Below are 19,854 nucleotides of genomic sequence, written 5' to 3' on the forward strand. Positions count from 1 at the left end.
CTTTACTTTTTTGCTCTGGGAGACCTGCTGCAGCTGCCTCATGGACAAAGTCTATGCAAAGGACTGCAACTTGTCAGTACATCAGGATTTCTGCTGGGGCACTTCAGGAAATGGGTCAGGTTTGGTATTTAAAAAAACCACAATGCAACAACAAATAAGCAAAAGTTCTTACTCTTTTTTTTTTGCTTTTGTGCTTAAGCAGCCTGAAAAGTATTCACTTGGAAATTACTTCAGCTATTCCAAATTTAAATACTGTACTTGTAAACACACAAGTTGAATTTGTTTTGGAACAAAGCTTCCCAGTGTGCTATTTCTAAAAAGCAAAACGCTTTCTACCTACAGGTTTAGTCAACTATGCTATTATAAGATATACCCATTTTACATAAAATGTTAATTTATCCAAGATCATGAACACAAACTCATTATAGACGAGACTTAGTCCCTGTGCTATGCACTAAATTATACTGCCTTTGTTGTCAAAGAACATTTTGTCACCACCTTACATTCAGAGCTATGGACAACCCCCCAAATTTCTACATGACTAGCCCCATGTCCTTCAGATGAGCACCTCTTGCAGTCACCAACAGATCTAGAACAATGCATTGCATTGGCTCTCATCCCATTTATGGAGCAACCACAGACTGTTCTCGACAAGTGCCATGCTTCACCCACACAAAGGGCCTAACAGATGAGTTCTGGATTGTACATCACTTTCACCCAGTCTAACATCAGATTGTAACAAGTCATTCTCAGGAGATCTGACAGTGGAATATCTAATAGTTTAATCAAACAAAGCTAAACTGAACAGCTACCAAAGAAAGCTTGTTGGCTGCTACCTTACAGAAGGCAGGATGGGTTGACAAGCATTAGCATCTACCAACAGGCAACCTTCCCTGGAAGGAAGATGATTTCTCATAACCCTCTTATTTCGGGTTGACACCATCTAGTTATTAATGTGCAAATTAACATCCAAATTCAACATGCCAACCAAGCTAGTAGGCTTTAGGTTCAGCCTAAGTTTTGTGACCCTCTGTTTTTCAGCATTAATATAGTTACACCAAGTTATATATCACATAATCGACTGAAATCCCTTGCAAACACAGGAACTTTCCTACCCAACACCATCATCATGCCACAGCACACTGCCTTCATCCTGGTTTTAATTAAAAAGATTTAGGATAGAATTTAGGTTACAACAATGAAAAAAAAAAACCAAAACAAAAAAACAACCCACTATTCAGAGAACTTGTTCCAGGAAATACCCTGTATCTATTATTCTTTCTAGAGTACAGAAGGCACTGGTCAATGCTTAACAAGGGAAGAAAATAGTCCCAAACTTACACCCCCAGCTATGATGTAAAGCCTGCTGAACAAGACAGTTAGATCATAAACAAATTGGTGCATACAAGAGTTAAAGATACAGAACTGATGCAGCCTTCCAATGCCTGCTTTCTATCCACTGACCTCCACCTAAAGCTTTGCTGAAATGTAACTCAGACTGTCCCTAGCACCACCAGCAAGCTCACTGTTCTTTTAATAGCAGGACCTCACCATCTTAGAAGTGTTGGTTAGGAGTAGGCAGGGCAAAAATACTTCACTGTTCTGTTGGAAATTGGTGAAAGTCATCCACACACTCAAAGCTGACAGCTGCAGAGGACAAGCTGAAACAGAACATGGCTAAGAGACCAGTAGCTCTAATCAGGTCCCAGGCAGTAACCCTGCATCAGCCCTCAGCCGTGCCCCAAAGTACAGCCAGTCTGGTATATGAAGAGAGATGAAGGCAGAGGCACCAGAGACAGGCCTGGGTTCCCAGAGACCCCAAGAGAGATAAAGAGGCCTGGCAGCATCACAATGACTGCTCTCTTGCAGCCAAGCATACTAGAGCCATTCTCCATGCCTTTGCCATTGCAGAGAGCTGACCAGACAGCATTACCTACCTTGACAGCAAATAAGATCTCAAGTGCAGTGCATGTGCTGAAGGTATCCCCACATGACATTTCACTGTGCTCCCACAAGGCCTGGGGACAGGTAATGCCACGCTTCAGGATGGTTACTCACAACCCTTACTCCAACATGACCTGATCCACCACTTAACATGCCTACAACTCCCAGCAGGCAGCTCCCTAGCAAAGGTCAGCAGCACATACCTACAGCAGCCAGCCTGGCTGTGGTCTCCATGGCCATCACCAGTAAGAAGCACATCTTTTCACAGCTTTTGTTGATCACCAGCATGTTACTTAATTGGCCCTTGCAGGAAAAATATGGTACCTGGTTGATGAGCCCAAGCATAAACCCATCACTCACACCACAGACATGAGCTAAAGTGAACAACTGCATACTTAGGCCTGGGATAACCCTGAAAATTAACAATAGTTTGTCCAAGTTGCACATTAAGTAGGTTGCCTGGAATCAGTGAAGTCAGAGGACTGCTTCTCACACCTTTTTGCAGCAGCTTTCTTCTCATCCCTCCACAGTAGCAGCCAATACAACTATGATCTTTCCAACTGGAAAACAGCCATAGATTATATGGGTTTAAGATAGTGAACTCTGCTATTATTGCCATTTACAATGGATCTCCAGAGTGGCATGACACCAATCCTGCCTAAGCAGGTCTTTTAACTCCCAATGAGTCTCCTCATAAGCCTCCAAGGGTCAAAACATGCTTCAATATTAGCAAATTTACAAAAATAATCTAGTAGATTCCAAAACATAAATGCCCAAGTGTTTGGTCTCAGTGAGGTCCACCTCACCTATCCAGCTTCCCCCAGTAACACCTTTGCTGCTGCATTTTAGCCCAAAGACAGCCAAGCTTCTTCCATACAAATTAAAGACTGTTACCAGCAGGGACAAAAAAAACACCAACCCAAACCAGTTAAATTTCACAGAAAGCATATTAGTCAATTTAAGCAAATAAGCTTTCAAGTTTCTGGCAGGCATTAAGAAATGGAAATCATTCCATATGTTGGTCTCAAAACTTTCATTTTTATATGGTCAAATGGCCATCATACAGCAATGTAAAATGACTTGTTTCATTTAGAAATCCTTCCAAAAAAAAACCCAAATCAGAACAAAACCTCTGATAACATGCCCTTCATAGAGATCTGCTTAAACATAACTCTGGTTGTCTCAAGAAACAGTGACTTGAACACAAAGTTTTCAACAAGAGTTGAGCCTTAACACCTTTCCTGCTTACCATATTGAGTAGCATGACCACAACAAAAAAAAAAATGAAGCCAGACAGAGATCCCACTGAAGTGGCAACATCACTACAAACAGAAGAGACCTTTTCTTTCCACCTTAACTGAAAAGTATCACACACCTCCCTATGAAAGATTTCTGTATGGGAATTTTGTTACCACATGAACAACAAATTAGAAGGGATATGGATAATAGCTACAAGAGACTTAAAAGGTACAGAAGAGACATTAGTCTCTCAAGTTATACTGCTTAATGCACCACTGAAGGGCACTCGGCTACTGAATGTGGGTACAGTTACTGTTCTGCAAGAGAAGTAATCAGGAGCCCCGAGATGAAACTCAGTTTTCCCCAAACACACTGTAAGAAAGAAGCCCATTCTTTTAATAAAGGTGAGTGCTTTTAGAGATACTCTAGCTGAGATAAGCACACAGTTGCACACCAGTGTAGTTTACATCCATGAATTAGAGGCTTACAGAAGCAGGCTTTACACAAGAACAAATGTGTCTTCACAGGACACACTATAAAGCTACTCCACTGCATAGGTTTTGTTTTGGTGAGGCCAAAGAGGGTGCTGCAGCAGAGACTGTTATTTCAACCTCTGCCTAAGCGTGACAGCAGAACATTTCTAGCTGCAGAGATATCTACAAATTCATTCTAAAACAAAACTTTTTACACTATGGACAAGTGTCTATCACAGACTAATTGACTCAAGTGGTACAAACACTGGTCCTTACACTGTTCAGATTCTCTGGCAAAGAGTTTTGCATCTGAACCCCTCCAAATACTGTTTTAATGTTCACTGTGTCAAATGTTTTAAATAGTTTAACTAGAATACATCTTGACTTGGTATAGAGTCACATAGCTATTGCAAACATCTCCCTACTACTGTCAACTCAAGTTTCATCTTGCAAACAAGAGTCCTTTACCTGAATTTCTAAGTTACTTCCATAGTTTTAAGGTAAAAACACAGACAAATGGGAATACATCTTGTCAAGGATTTTAGTTGTAAAGCCTGAAAGAGTAAGACAAAGCCTGCCTGCCAGACAGCCTTCTCTATTAACCACAGATACTAAGATAACCAAAAGCATCACCTACTTATGACAGCTCCTTTACATTCCTCTTGTTCTCCATGTGACAGCCTCAGTTAAAGACACAAACATCCAGGAAGTTTTAAAGTCACATTTCTTCAAGTTAATTAAGATTCAAAAATATCCAACATGTACTCCAACTCAGTAGCTTTATAATTTTTCTCCTATTTGTCAGCCACTTTGGGCAAACAGTGACATATTTTAAATACTTCAGAAAACATGGAGATCAGCAGCCAGTTTGGTTCATCTTGGCTACTAGTGTTTCATTGGGAGGGTACAAAATGCCAAAGTCATTACTACTAAACTGGCCTGGTGAGATGAGACATTCTCAGTAAGTTGCTACCACAAAAGCTTAGAGGAAGTGCAGTTAATTTTACTAACTCATGCTGCCAGAATAAAACCACTAGTGTTTTCACAATGAAGTATGACTCTGGATACAGCAAGCTAATTTTGTGCACGTGCCTACTTGTACACACACATCTCATCACATGCAGCCCAAACTGTAAGAGGAGCTGCTATATTACAAGTCATATATAACCCCCAATCCATCCACATCTCTGCTACATTTCCAACTGTAACTCAGCTACACTTAAGTTCAACATAAAACCTCCACTGTTTAGTCCATACTATTCATTACTATGAACACCTGATGATGGCTGTAACTACACAGCCAAACTGCATGCCAAAGAATAAAGTTCTGCAGGAAGTTTTCTTTCTGGCATTTCCTACTCTCTAGACATGAAATGAGCATCATGCAGTAGAACTAAGGTGCCATTAAAGAGAGGATACCCAGTGTGAATATATTGCTATGTAATACAGGCAGCATAAGCATGGCTTCAGAAACAGCAAGGTAAAAGCATGTTTGAGCTTCTCAGAAGTCACAGATGTGGTCCCACACTCACTGTCACAACATCACTGCAATACTGAAGATCTTAAGGATTTCCACACAAAAAAAATTAAGAGCACCCTTCTAATGTAGAGATTCAAAAGCTTCCAATAAATCCTATATTGGAAACCAGACCTAAAGCTACATACATGCTCTTAGTTGCTATCTCTTCAACAGATGGATAAGAAATTTCAAGAGGCACAGATCTTTGCATCGTTATCAAAGAAATAAATTCATGCTGTATTTCACCTTATCCAAGGATTATTTTGTGCAAACTCATGGAAGCAGAGTCAAACAACAAAAAATATGCAAACCAGCAGCGCTCAGTCTTTGAAAATAGAAAGCTTTCAATCTTTATTCTAATGGCAGGGGTGGGCTGTGCTACAGCTCTCCTCTTGCCACACAGCAGAACCTAATTGCACATGAACTTGTATTTTTAGGCAGTATCAGAACTAGAAATCACTGTCTGTGGTTCTTAGCATACACAATAACCCTGCCTGGATCAGAGGAGCCCTAGGGAAAGGACTGGGAGTTGGCCATCGTCATTACTGTGCCCACTGCCTCCAGAGGACATACTGTCCCTAACAGTTGTCTGGGGGGTTCTGTGGGGCCCAACCAACCAAAAATCTATATGCAACAGCAGAGTATTCCCCAGAGTCAGTGAGAGTAATTGTACTTATGACCAGTGAACTAACATCGGAAGTTTCTTGCCTCCCTGCCTGCAGACAGCTTAGCAACACTCTTGGTTAGGAGACAGCCTGCTTCGAATGGGAGCTCTTCAGACCTGCAGCAAGCAGCTCTAGGCTCTTGTCACCTGCAGCTTCATATCCCTTTGCTGGATCAAACCTCTGCTTATCAGCATCATCTCCTGTTTTTGTTGCCTTGAGGTAAGTACAGTGAGAGAAGCTCTGCAGCACCTCACCACACAGAGGCCTGCAGAAGGCAGCATCTGTGCCACGAGGACCACACACTTCTTCCTTAGCACCAAGGAGTATTTTTGTAGAGTTAAAATTATGTAACTGGTAGAACATTAGAGTGCTAAAGAAACTTCTGTTTGCCTGATTTTAAGCTTTCAGGGATGTAGCTTACAATAGCAAACTTTCAAATACAGTGCTCAAGTTTGCCATCAGTTATCTGTAAGCAAGTTCCATATTGATTTCCTGCTGTGAAAGAAAATATCCCCACACATTACAAATGGCCTGGAAATCAAATCAAATCACTGGGAAGAAGCTGAGATCCAACAATACAGAACTCTAAACAGCCCACGGTTAATGAGTTACAGAAAGCAAGGAAAATAATGCCTTGACAAGTATTTAGCCCCCAAATTACTTGAAAATTAAGCGTAATGCTTGGGGGTTTCTACCCCTCCAACTTATGTGTCAAGACTTGCTCCTTCAAGTAACAAAAAACATTATGAAAAAGAACCTTAACCATCAAATAGCAACTCTAACAGTGCAGTTAATTTGTCTAGTTTCCTTTAATGTTAGATATTTTCATCTACCCAGCCTAAATCACCTTTGAAAGAGCTTTTAATATTGACTCTTGCTCTACATTAAACATGCTTCTTGACACAGCACACTTGGTCAAACCATGCTTCTGGGCAGCACTATGTGTTTAGTAGTGAGGGTTCTATTTGTGTAATTACTCACATGCACCTTCCCTGAAAGGTTGGCTCCCAGCACAAGAATACCATTCAGCTACAAAAATTAGAAGAATTTCCCTTTTTCAAAACAAAAGCGGTGATGTTAAGGTGCAGTTGCATCAAGTATGCAGAGCTTTGAGTAAGCCATCAGGAAGGACCTTCTAATAGTCCTCCAAGTAACCGAAAACATGGCTTAATCAAAGCAGTGGGCAGAGGTTCATGGGCCTAGACTCTGAATCCCCAAACACCAAAGTAATACACTGGATATCAAAGCAGAGAGACCAGTCAATGATCAATTGAGACGGTGAGAGTTTCACCATGCACAACTATCAGTTACTGAAATCTATCTCAACTAGCACTTATCACCATATTATAGCTTAATAACCTTTGTTGCAGTGGTCTGCATTTAAGTATCAGCTGTCCAAATTAAAGGTGAAGGCATTCTCCAGCCAGGAGCCCTCTCCATTCAAGAGAAGATGCCTGTGGCATAAAGGTGGCAGCAATCACCTGCTCACACATAGTTCTGCAGATTACTGCACAGTCTAGTTCTCTCCTGCTCAGGCACTGACTACAAAACCAGAAAAATGCATTCCTGTCATTTCCAGAGCAATTCAGAACTACCATGGAGCCTGGTGGCACCTGATGTAAGAGCCTGGCTTGTCACACCACATCCTTCTAAGCTGACCTAAGAAAGAAGCATCTGGCACTTCCCCTGACCTGGACATGAAGCATTCAATTCTGAGAAAAGTCTTCAGCCACACAGAAAAATCCTCAATAACTGAATCAGCTGTGAGCAAATCAACATCTTAAGACACACACGTTCTGCCTACTGTTCACCCTTAAACTCTGACTCAGCCAGGGACCGAAAAAAAAACCAAACTCACCCACCTGTAGCTCAACACAACTGATTCTACCAGGAACTTCTGTCAAGCTGGCAACTTCTTGCTGACTGAAGGTGGGGACAGACATTTGCTCTTAACACTGGGCCTCTTTGGAGGCCTTATCATCACTCACCCTCAGCTAGCTTTGCATCACCAGCAAGAAATGAGAGGTAGCTAGTGCATGGAACAGCTCAACTGCTTCCTTAAGGGTGATGATCTGGAACCTCAGCAACGGGTTGCCCAGAACTTTGTTCCTGGTAATACTGAATAGCTAGGCAAGCCCAGCAGATAAGGCAAAGATTGACAGGGATGCAGAAAGCCATGCAGAAACACCCAGACAAGTGACAGCCTCCACAACACCTGGACCTGACTCTGCAGAAGGGTACCTTCAGCTGATTACACCAGGGAGCTTGCAGTTCAGGCCTGCTTTTACCTCTGGCTGATATCAGAAGCAGTCACTTTGTGAAGAGCAGCTTAAGGTTGCTGCCTTTTCCACCTAGCTGGTAGGCCCTAAGCCACAAAGTACCACAGCAGACCTGAGCATGCTATACCAGCTGATAAAATATGCCTAGATGCCATTCTTTAATTTTTTAGAAGTCTCTGACTTTATTACAGGCAGCACTGAAGTATTGATAACCTACCATTAAAATTATCTTTACAGGGGGGCTTGTTTTCTGCTTCCATTTACCAAACACCACAGTTACAGGATTAGCAGCTGAAGCCAGAGCTGCTGAAACGTTGACCCAGCTTTTAACAGCAGCAGCAGCCCCTGTCAAGGAGGTGCAAAGAGAGCACTTTCCTCATTTCAGTTTATTCAGCTTGTTCCAAAGCCCAGAGAGAAAGGTCATATTTCTCCAAGAATAAACAAAATGCCAAAAGCTGATGCCACCAGCTCCAAGAGCACAAATCAACCATTTTTATTCCCAACCAAACATCACTAACACTTCCTTTATTAAGGTTTATTAAACACAGGCTTTCCTCAAAATATTCACACTTGAGCTTAACTAGATGCCTTTGTACTTTTCCCCACCAGTTCCTGTCCTCAAACCACACCTCAAATGGGAGAAAGTTCCCAAACTCTCATTGCCACAAAGTTTTTACAAAAGTTGCATCCTATAATGGCATATTTCTAATCACACTTACCTCATTTCAGGAAGCTAAAAATACAAGAGACAATGAAGCTAGATATATTTCATCAAGCCAAGAAACCTGAAAAATAAACCAGATGCCAATCTGAACTAGAGCTCACCTTGCATATTATAAATACAGCATAGAAGTCCCCCATCAAATAATTTTAGTGCATTAATCCTACCATTCAACAGTTCAGGAAGCCTAGTCTAAAACACCTAAAGGTTCGCCTGAGGCCCAATAGAAAGAAAGCCAAGGAATATCACTTCTCAGGACAACAGGACTCCTCCCTAGGGAGGCAATGAGCATCTATGACCACTTTTTCAGCAGCTTATAAGTTAGGATGCATAACCAAAGATCAAACTCTGCCCAAAAAAACCCGACCCCACCATGCACGGCTCCTCATGCAGGAAAGATGAGGCAAAACCAACATACAACAGGCTCCAGCCATGCTGCTTGAAGGGAACCCCTCTGCTGTGGAGGGGTCATGGCATCATCAGACAGCAGTCTCCCACTCTCAAAGTATCACAGGATTGGTCAGAATTTAGAAGAAAGGCACAACAGTTTAAGGACATCAAATACCAAACAAGCACATTAACAATATTTATGGGTAAAGCTACTGGCAGCCTTGCCTAAATCGACTCTTGTCAACACACATCCCTGGCTTATTTCACAGGCTGCTTCAGCTTCTTTCCAGGAACACTTGCAAACATACTGTCCTGAGAACTCCTGACCAAACAAAAATATTTTGACCCATTGTGATTTCTTTGGAAAAAAAAAAAAAGGATGAGTAATGTAAGTGCAGGAAGAGGTTTCCAAACATTTGGATGTAAAAATGACCCAGTTACCAACCCAAGACTGCACTGACTTCCTGAGTAAGTAATAATGGAGGTGAGTCTAAGAATACACCTATCACACCTACATGAGTAAGCCAGCCAACTCATTACAAAAGGCAAGTCCTGTGCCAAAGCCTCCTCTTCCTTCAAAACAATGAGGCCAAACTGAACGTGACTCAAATGTATTATTCCCCAAGCTACAGGTTATTTTATTTTGTGGAACAAAGCTCTTAAACCTTGACCCAGAGAGGCCAAGAGGCACCAAAGATGCACATTAGCCATGGAAAGAGATCATCCAATATTTTTTTTCCCCCCCCTGCAGTTTGATAGAAGCCAAAGGGCATGAAATGTGAGACCCAGAAGCCACTACTGAAACAGTTAACTCCTGGGAGAAACAAGTTGAAGAGGACACTATTTTGCCAGAGAGCAAGCAGACATCAAATGCAAAGGGGTATGCCTAATGAAACCCATCTTGTGCAGGCATCAAGATGTTTCATCTCCCTAAGTAAAAGCACTAAATTCCTCCCCAATTCGTTTTTATAGGACTGCTCCCTCCAGTTCCTTTCTGGGGCAGCAGTGCCAGATTTCTTGTTTACTGTCTTTAAAGAAGGGAAATAACAACCATGAAAGCTGTTGGTTTTTTGGGTTCTGGGGTTAGGTGTTTTGGGTTTTTTTCGATTAACAGGAAGGTTCAGAGAGGAATTGAAAGCATGTATCTACCTTTGCTAATCATTACAGGAGCCCTCTGAAGAAGTTTGATGGGGTTGGGGGGGGGGGAGGGAAAAGTACCACAGGGGAAAAAAGAAAAAAAAAAGATAAACAGTCCCGTGTAAGTTCTGAGGAAAACACAGACTCGGTCGTGAATTAATCACCCGCCACAGGATGCTCCCCTGCAAGGAGCAGCGCTATGGAACCATGGCTGGGAAGCCCCTCACTTTAACGTACAGAGCCGAGTGGGCAGCCTGGGGTGGGCGGGAAGAAGGAGCACCCCGCCGGGAGGTACCTGCCTTCCTCCGGGGTTAAGACAGAGAAATTACACAACGCGGAGGGCTGCGGGTCGGACCCCTCACCCCCGAGCGCACCCCCCAAGAGGGGAACAGGCCTCACAGGCGCAGCCAGCCCGCCCCGCACACCGTCCCCCCGCCGCCGGCAGCGGGAGGGGAAGGGCTGCTGGCGGGGCACCACCTACGGGCGCCGGGGCCCCCCTGCCCTCCCTCCACCCGCGGGCCTCAACCTCCTCCCGGGTTGGGGGGAGAGGGGGGGGGAAGGGGGTGGCGGAGGGGCTGACAGCGGCCGCGGGCCCGCCGCCCCCACCCCGGGGCCCCTCCGAGCCCGACAAAGAGGCCAGGCAGGCGGAGGGCGGTGAGGGGGGTGCGCAGGCCCCAGCGGCGGCTCCCGGGGACCACCGCGGCGGTGGGAGGCCCGGTCCGCCGGCGCGGAGCCGGGAAGGCCGTACCTTGAAGTACCCGCCCTCGTAGAGGGTGTTGGGGGGCCCGAAGATCGCCACCTCCCAGTTGTAGAGGTCGGACTCGTCGACGAGAGTGATGCGGAAGCCCTCCACCGGCTCCTCCTGCAGGGACTTCAGCTCCAGCATCAGCGCCTTCTGCGAGCTGCTCATCTGCTGCTGGGCCATGGCGCGGCGCGGCCGCCGCCGCCACCCCACGCTCTCGCTGCTGCCGCTGCTACCGCCGCTGCTACCGCCGCCGCTGCTGCCGCCGCCGCCGCCGCGCTGCCCCGCGGGCCCCCGCCCCTCCCCACGCTGACGGCCGCTGCCGTCGCCACCACTTCCTTTTGTGACGGCGCCCGCTCGCCGCTGACCTCAGCGCGCCGCGCCGCGCCCCGCCCCGCCGCACGCCCCGCCCCTACCGGCGCGCTTAAAGGGGCCGCGGCCGCCCGCCGCAGCGCACGTGGTGTGCGGGCGGGGGGTGAGGCGGCCAGGCCCCGCCCCGTGTGGGCTCCGCATCTGCCGCCTGGCCCCACGTCAGCCCCGCCCCTGCCACCCCCCCCTCACTCCGGCACCGTGTCAGTTCCCCATCCGTCCCCCATCCGCCGCCCGGCCCGGCCCCGACCCCGCATCCGTCCTCCCCCATCTGCCGCCCGGCGCCCGCATCAGCCCCGCCTCTGCCTCCCGGCCCGGCCCCGCGGCAGGAGAAAACACGTGCGGGGCTGGGAGCGGGCGGTGCTGCGGGGCCACTGCCGGCCCGCGCTGCCGGGCACGGTGCACGAGGGGAGCGACCTGGCACGACCTCGGGGTCCCCTAAACGTCCTGCAGTAACCCCTGAGCAGCAGCAGGAGAGGCACAAGGACACCCCCCCCTCCCCCCTCGCCCTGCTCCCAGGGATGATAAATCCACGTGTATCCACCGATACGCGAGGCGCCGCGGGCAGCGAGCGCAATGGGAAGCCTTCCCGCCGCCCCCCAGCCTGGCTAGGGGAGAAAAACACTCGCGGAGGCGGCGAGGTACGTCGACAGGCGAACGCAGGCAAGTGCTTGTTCCTCAGCACGCCTCTAATGAGGAACATCAATACCACGTGCTGCATAAATAAATAAATACCAGCAACAGAGTGGTTATCCAGGGGGAGGGTAGACAGCACCCAAATCTGGGTCTCACTCCTGGAAACACGAATGTACTCCCCTGGCCACCCGCCTGCGGGACCACCCAGCCGCTTCGGTACCCGGCACGGATGTACTTGGAATCCGGACACCTTATCTCGGCCAGGAGAGGAGATATGGTCAGGATGTCACAGCCCTGACAGAGGAAAGCTGGCACGTGTTTCTTGAACTAGAGGATTAATGTGGTTCTAACTGGAATAATTTAAATAGCTAATAGGGTGTGATGAGCTCTACGGGAATTGTAACATCTCCCGCAAGATGCTGGAGTTACTGAAAGGAAATCTCTTCTGCTCTATGTGGACTTGGGATCGAGTTATAGTTGGGGATGAATGAAAGTGAAAATCCTACAATGCCTTAATGCACATCTGTGGCAGTGGGCTACAGAGTCCAGAGATGAAATGGTGAAAGTCCCTGATACGCGGCTGCATAGGGAGGGATTGAGGTGTTTACTTTAGAGATTAATCAAATGAACAAAGTGACCCAAGACAGCAAGAACAAGGGGACAGTCAATGGAAACAGTACAGAAAGTAGGAACAGTAACAGGGAATAAGTCATTAGACTGTGGGACTCACTGCTGAGGTTGTTACTCCATACAGCAACTGTTTAGAGAGATGGGATGTTTGGACAGTAGCAGGAGGACCACAGTTACCAGGTGGAAAGGAATGGGATTCATTAGACACCTCATGTTTGAGATACCTTAACCCATTTCTGCTTGGCCTTCCTTTCACCTTTCTGCACGTGGCAGGGCTTAGTCCACCTTGCAGAGGGTTCTGCTCCTTGGACAAACAGGTTGGATGATGTGTCCCAACATCCCCTACATCCGTAGCCCTGACCCTCTCCCTTGCCTCCATCACCATATGCTGCTTTCCCATCCCAAGGAAAGCTCTGCAGATATGGGTGATCATTAGACCAGTCTCCAGCCTTTTCCAGAGCCATGGACTTTCCCGAAGGCATGGCACCTACAGCAGGACCCTCTGCACTGGATCCTGTGGCTGGAGCAGCCTCCAGGGGAGATGGACCTTGAAGTCTCTCCCTGGCAATTGGCAGCCACCACTCCTTCTCCAGACCATCAGCCAGGGAAGAGAGCAGGAGGCAGATTGTTTTCCCCAAGCACCAGCTGTTACCAGGACAAATTTGCTGTAGACCCAGAGGTGAGCACGGCACCCTGCTGGTCCATGAGACTGCTCTGCTTGCCTTCCTCCTACCTCCTGGGCGCTCCCCAATGAGGTCCCAGTTGGGTCCTCTGAAGATGCCCCAGAACCAGCACTAGAACTTGGTCCAGGGCTTTCAGCTGCCTACAGGTTGTACTCAGTTGGACTTGATCTTAAAGGTCTTTTCCAAACTAAATGACTGTGATTCCAAATACTCCAGCTTAATGTGCAAAATCCTTATCTCCCTCTGGAAACTCCCTGCAGGGACTGTCATGGGTTTGCCTGGGAGCTAGGATGAGCTCTCCTTCACTGCCATGGGAGTAATCAGAAGCAACATCCTTCATCCATCCCTGGCTTGCCCGGCTGCGCTGTGAAAAAAGCACATGTTCCTGTACATGCAGGCCCAGATCAACCACCATCACTCACTCCTTACCACCCTGCAGTGAGCTCAAATTTACAGAAAGATGCTTAATTCTGGGGGCTGGAGGGCTGGACCACAAACATTCAAGTGGATAAAACACTGTTTGTTGCAGGAGCTCCACAGTGGCCGGGCAGTACCATGTTGGATGTGTTCTCTGGTGGGAGCTCAGACCTCTCTTCTTATTACTTACATCTTGGGTTGACAGATGCAATGTTTTGTCTACATGGGATCAAGTTGACTGTCGGGACACATGGGTGGAAGCCAAGCTCTGACTTTGGTGCCAGGCTTTCTGTGCAGCAGGTACTTCTACCATCATTGGGTTCAGCCATCTTTTTCAGTACCTCAACATCTGGGCCACATCTGGGAGGGTTCTACACACAATGCTCTCAACACTGCTTCCTTTGGGAGAGAGAAAGCACATCACCTCTGCCCGTCCCCTTCTACCCAACCCCACAGTGGGGGTCAGCAAAGAGTCTTTGCCTGCATCCCAGTCTTTCCCAGACCAAAGAGCCCAGTCTCAGCTGCCTGTTACCCGTTCCCTGCTTCCCAAACCTTATTAGTCCCTTTGGATCTCCATCTCCACATCCCAAACACAGAGATTTAATGCCACGGTGACCATCATTCCCAGATGCCCCAGCACCCACATCCAGCTGCCTGTCCACGTGCCCCATTTTTATTGCTTAATGAGGCTCATAACCTGGCAACCAACCTGCAGGGCCATGCTGCGACCCTCCTTGTTGATGCCAGCCAAGAAGAACCTGCCAGCTCTGCTCTGCTGAAGTGCTGTCCCAGCTTGTCAGCAAAACCCAGTTTTGCTGAGGAGGAGGATAATGTTGGGTTGAATCAACAAGTGAGAGCCAAGCCCTTTTGGGATTGTGCTGCCCCTATTTCTATGGCAATCGAAACACCTTTCCTTGCAGCCAGCCTCCAGTGCAGGCTTTGTCTGAACCAGCCTAATGCTGGGAGAGATTGGAGAAGCAAAGTTTGGAGCTATTCAGGACTTATCTCCGCCTGCTGCCTGTCTCGAATGTTAACAAAAGAGGTAATCATGCAAGGCAGAAAGTAAAGAAAGCCCTGGAGTGTTCAATAGGCCGGGTGGAAATTTTTCCATCAGCCCTGCTTTTAAAAGAGAATATTGGACTTTTTCCCCCAAAACTTTTTATTTTTCCCCCTTCTCCTAGAAAAACATCCACTGCTCAGAGAAAACAGAAACTGCTGAAGCAACAGAGTGCTTTGAAGCTGCAGGCAGCCCCCTCCAAGGCTCCTGCCTGCGCTTCTGCCTGCGCTTCTGGGGAGGCTCAGCTGCTCTGCCTGGTGTCCCCTTCCCCTAGCCCAGGCTGCCCTGCAGCTGACGTAACTGATTTATCATACAGCATTTCTCCCCTCTCATCAGCTCCAGCGTATCGAAATGAAGCCTTCTCCTCCTCCTCCTTCTCCTCCTCCTCCTCCTCCTTTAGCTGCTCCCTTGTGGGTAGTCACTGCCTGCCTGCAAAGCAGGGCTCTCCACAGAGTGTGCCTTGCCGCAAACTGCATTGTTCGCTCCTCATCTCTGTATTTAGTTTTATGTTTCTTTTTTTTTTTATGTATATACCTGAAGGAATCAGTCTGGGTGTTTTGGACTCGGAGAACAAGAAATAGCGTCTGGTGTAGGAAACACGTGGCTCCAGAAAGAGGAGGTCTCACCAGGGGATGAGAAGGTTACACGTGTCATTAATCCAGCCCCCAGCAGTGGAACTTTTTTCCTGTAAACCGGACCTCAAGATGCCACCAGCACCTTATGCAAATCTGAGATGAAAACTTCTCTTTGAGTCCTTTCTGCTTTTTTTTTTTCACAGTCTATTTTTAATATCTCCCTTCCTCTTTTTCCTCCTTCCTGTGAGCTGCGATCATGAAGGATATGACAAACTGAGAGTTAACTCCTCTGCTTAGCAACAGCAGAAGCTTTGAAAATGCAAACGCCATCTCAGTGTCACATTACTGCCCCATGAGCTGGCAGAGAGAGGGGACAAGAGGTGGGAAGATGGGGCAGGTCCAACCCACGCTACTCTGTTCTTGGCAGGATCATCTCACACAGTATTCTTCGGTGCTTTATTCAATTTCTTTCCTGGGTGGCTCAAAGGATGAGACATCTGCTCCTTCCTCTAGGAAACTGGACTAGCCTGGGCTAAGAGACAGCACCTTCTCCCCTCCTGTTGCCTCCTCCCTGCTCCTCTGCTCTGTCAAGGCATTGGCAGGAAACCTGGGGATTCTGAGCTGGACTGTAACACTCTCTGTTTTCCCTGGCACATCAGATGGATGCTCCTGTGATGGAGCTGATCATGCAGAGAACAGGAACTCTGCTCAGCTTCCCTACAAACTGCTTACAGCCACTCCCCAGAGCTGCTCTAACTCAAACAACTGACAGCTATTCCTTCAGCTATACTGAAGCATTGCAGGACAGTTGGAAGTTCACCTCATCACCCTCCTGCCCCAAAGCAGTATCAGCTTTTCCTAAGCAGCCAAAGGCATATTTACCCATCTTGTTCTTTAATATTTGTCCTTCAAGTTGCCCAAAGTGGAGATTTGCTTTCTCCTAGGTTAAACCTTTGGGCTCAGCTCACCTCCCTGTTAGAGAATTGTTAGGTGCTCCCCCACACCCAAATCTCATCCCATTTCTTCTTGTCCAGAGCACTATGGGCATGTGGAAGACAGAGATAGTGGCTAGGATTATTTTCTCCATCTCCTTCCTGGAGTGCTGTTGCCTGGGCTAGATGCAAATCTTCAGCCAAGACCATACTGGTGTTGGCAGTGCACCGTTCCCACTGCAGCACCACACATTGCCTGTGGGTCAAGGGGAAACACCACTTGGGGCTTTTCAGGTTGTTTTCTCAGCCCTGAAAGAACCAGCAACAGAGGAATCTGGGGTTAAGCAGTCAGCATGGATTCACCAAGGGGAGATCGTGCTCAACCAATCTCATAGCCTTCTATGATGTCATCAATGGCTGGGTGGATGGAGGGAGAGCAGTAGATGTCATCTACCTTGACTTCAGCAAGGCTTTCCATACTGTCTCCTATGGCATCCTGATAGCAAAGCTGAGAGAGCACAGGATAGATGAGTGGACAGTGAGGTGGGTTGAGAACTGGCTGTCAGACCGAGCCCAGAGGGTGGTGATCAGTGGAGCAGAGTCTGAATGGAGACCTGTGACCAGCAGTGTTCCCCAGGGCTCGGTGTTGGGTCCAGTCCTGTTTAATATCTTCATTGGCGACCTTGATGAGGGAACAGCATCCACCCTCAGCAAGTGCCGATGGTACAAAGCTGGGAGGGGTGGCTGACAGGCAGGAACACTGCGCTGCCATCCAGAGAGACCTGGACAGGCTGGAGAGCTGGGCAAGGAGAAACCAGATGAGGTTCAACAAAAGCAAGTGGAGAGTCTGGCACCTGGGAAGGAATAACTGCTTGTGTCAGTGCAGGCTGGGGGATGACCTGCTGGAGAGGAGCTCTGTGGAGAAGGACCTGGGGGTCCTGGTTGATGACAGGTTGGCCATGAGTCAGCAGTGTGCCCTGGTGGCTAAGAGAGCCACTGGGATCCTGGGGGGCATCAGGAGGAGAGTGGCCAGCAGGTCGAAGGAGGGGATCCTCCCCCTCTACTCTGCCTTGGCCAGGCCCCACCTGGAGTATTGTGTCCAGTTCTGGGCTCCCTGGTATAAAAAAGACAGGGATCTCCTGGAGAGAGAGTCTAGTGGAGGCTACGAAGATGATTAAAGGCCTGAAGCATCTGCTCTACGTGGAAAGGCTGAGTGTACTGGGGCTGTTCAGCCTCGAGACAGGAAGACTGAGAAAGGATCTTATTAATGTTTATAAATACCTGAAGCATGGGACAACAGTGGGAAACGGCCAACCTCTTCTCAGTGCTCTGTGGGGACAGGACAAGGGGCAATGGCTGCAAGTTGGAGCACAGGAAGTTCTGCACCAATATGCAGCAGAACTTCTTCAGGGTGAGGGTGACAGAGCCCTGGGACAGGCTGCCCAGGGGGGTGTGGAGTCTCCTTCTCTGGAGAGATTCAAGACCCATCTGGACACCTCCCTGTGAGACCTGTCCTAGGGAACCTGCTTTGGCAAGGGGGTTGGACTCAATGATCTCTGGAGGTCCCTTCCAACCCCTACAGTTCTGTGACTCTGTGATTCTGTGATTTACACTAGATAACTTGATTCAAGACCAGAGGGTGGACAAGCACCACAGTGATGGATCTCAGTGAGGGATGGCCTATTGCTAAGGAAAGATTTCCCCAAAAAAACCTTCCTAGGCATTGCATTTAGTGAGGGAAATCAATGTGCAGTTCTCTGTTCTGCTGCCCAAATGAGCGATGCAGCAGTACTGCACAGGCTGATCCTTACCTCCTGAAAAAGTGAATGGGTGTACAAGAGTCCCAGCCCTCACTTTGACAGCTGTACAAGCTGCAATTAGTCAAGAAAAGTAACTGTAAATCTTTGAGGTTAAAGGTCTGTCCAAAAATCACATTTTGGCTCTCTCTCACCTAGAAATGGGCCAAGCCAATACTCAAGTAGAACTCATCACAGTGCCTTTCATGGCATTAAGATGCCCTTCAGTTGACAACATCTGAGTTAATGGGAGCCTCCTGCATCAAAGTAGCCACCAGCAGAGAAATGCAATGTTTGCAAGAGTCAGAAGAAAGCATAAGAAAAAGTTAAGAGAATAAAAATAATCTTCAGTGGTTGGGTTTTTTAAACCTCATTTTGATTTTACCTTTCCCCTGCTTGCTTAAATTTGAATAGAATAAAGTTGTCTTTCTTTCTTTCTTTCTTTCCCTTTCTACTCTAGCTGATGGACTTCAGCCCTCTTAAAATGGCTGAAGTCCATCACAGGGCTTTGATAAAAGACTGCCATCAAAATGCCTGCTGCTGCGCTCATTCAGCTTATGAATAAATTATAAGCACATTACAATGCTATTTCAGCTGTGATTCCAGGGCCTGGGGAGGGTGATGGCTGGGACCTTACGCCTGTCAGACAGTGGTTTGCATTTCCAAAGAGTTTGTGTAACCAACTGGCCAGGTCATCTTACACCTCTCCTTCTGAGCTCAATCCGTTGAAATATCTGAGCCTGTTCTTGCTGGCAGCTATGAGAACAGTCCTCCTGCTGCACGTAGCAATGGTGGTACACACTGTGGTCCTCCTGATACAATTTCTGGTGAAGCATGAAATGATCATTGTCACCCTCCAAAGCAATGATCTGGGGGACATAACACTTTATTGATGGGGTTGTAACAGATACCCATATGGTTCAGTCCCAGCAATAGTTTCCATGTTGGGGACTGTGATTTTAGGTTATTCTTGCTGCACAAGAATGCTCCCTGTCTTGAGAATTATGGTGTGGCTGAAATAACATGGCCATCAACATCACTAGCAGAGATGGAATTGGAGCCTTGGTGCACTTTGGGAGAAGTACCAGCCTAAGCCAACATCCCCAGTGCTTCACCTCCCTCTCTGCTGCAGTGTCAGCTCTGCAGGACTGTCTTTCCCTTGAGAGCGGGTGACCATCAAGCAGGGACTCCCATCTGTCCTCAGTGCTGGTGATGAGCCTTCTGGGTTAGGCAGGCACTGTCAGGGGAGTGGAGGAGCTGGAGCCCACAGAGCAGCTGCCTCGTGAACTCCTGTGTGCATCCATCAGACCATGGTTTACCTACAGAGCACCCAGCTCCATGTATCTGGGCAGATGCCACAGTGAGAGGGAACAGCATTTTTCAGAATGTGAGAGGGAGGAGGAAGCTCTTCTGGGTGTCACACCACTGCCAGTTCAGGGACTGGGTGTACATCAGTGTGTCAGAGTCAGGGGTGGGACCAAAAGTCCAGCTGATCTGCACCTGCATGACTGGTGATAAAATATGGGATGGTGTGCTACAATCTGAGGTGCTGTGTGTCAGTGAGTCCCTTAAGTCTGCTCCAGAGTTGTGGAGTACATTGAAGCACATCTGAAGTGCTTCTACGCCAATGCACATAGCATGAGGAACAAG

The 19,854-nt window shown here is 47.6% G+C and overlaps 1 protein-coding gene across 1 annotated transcript in view; it reads right to left on the reverse strand.

The window, feature by feature from the left end:
• Positions 1–11,371, reverse strand: part of UBE2R2 (ubiquitin conjugating enzyme E2 R2) — a 50,922-nt gene extending 39,551 nt beyond the window's left edge. The window contains exon 1 of the mRNA XM_084277940.1: positions 11,116–11,371. Within this exon, the coding sequence (XP_084134066.1) occupies positions 11,116–11,292 (177 nt within the window). The 5' untranslated portion in view covers positions 11,293–11,371. The remainder of the gene's footprint in view (positions 1–11,115) is intronic.
• Positions 11,372–19,854: the final 8,483 nt, after the last annotated feature.

Source organism: Gallinula chloropus (assembly GCF_964237585.1).
Source record: "Gallinula chloropus genome assembly, chromosome: Z".
Lineage (NCBI taxonomy): Eukaryota > Metazoa > Chordata > Aves > Gruiformes > Rallidae > Gallinula > Gallinula chloropus.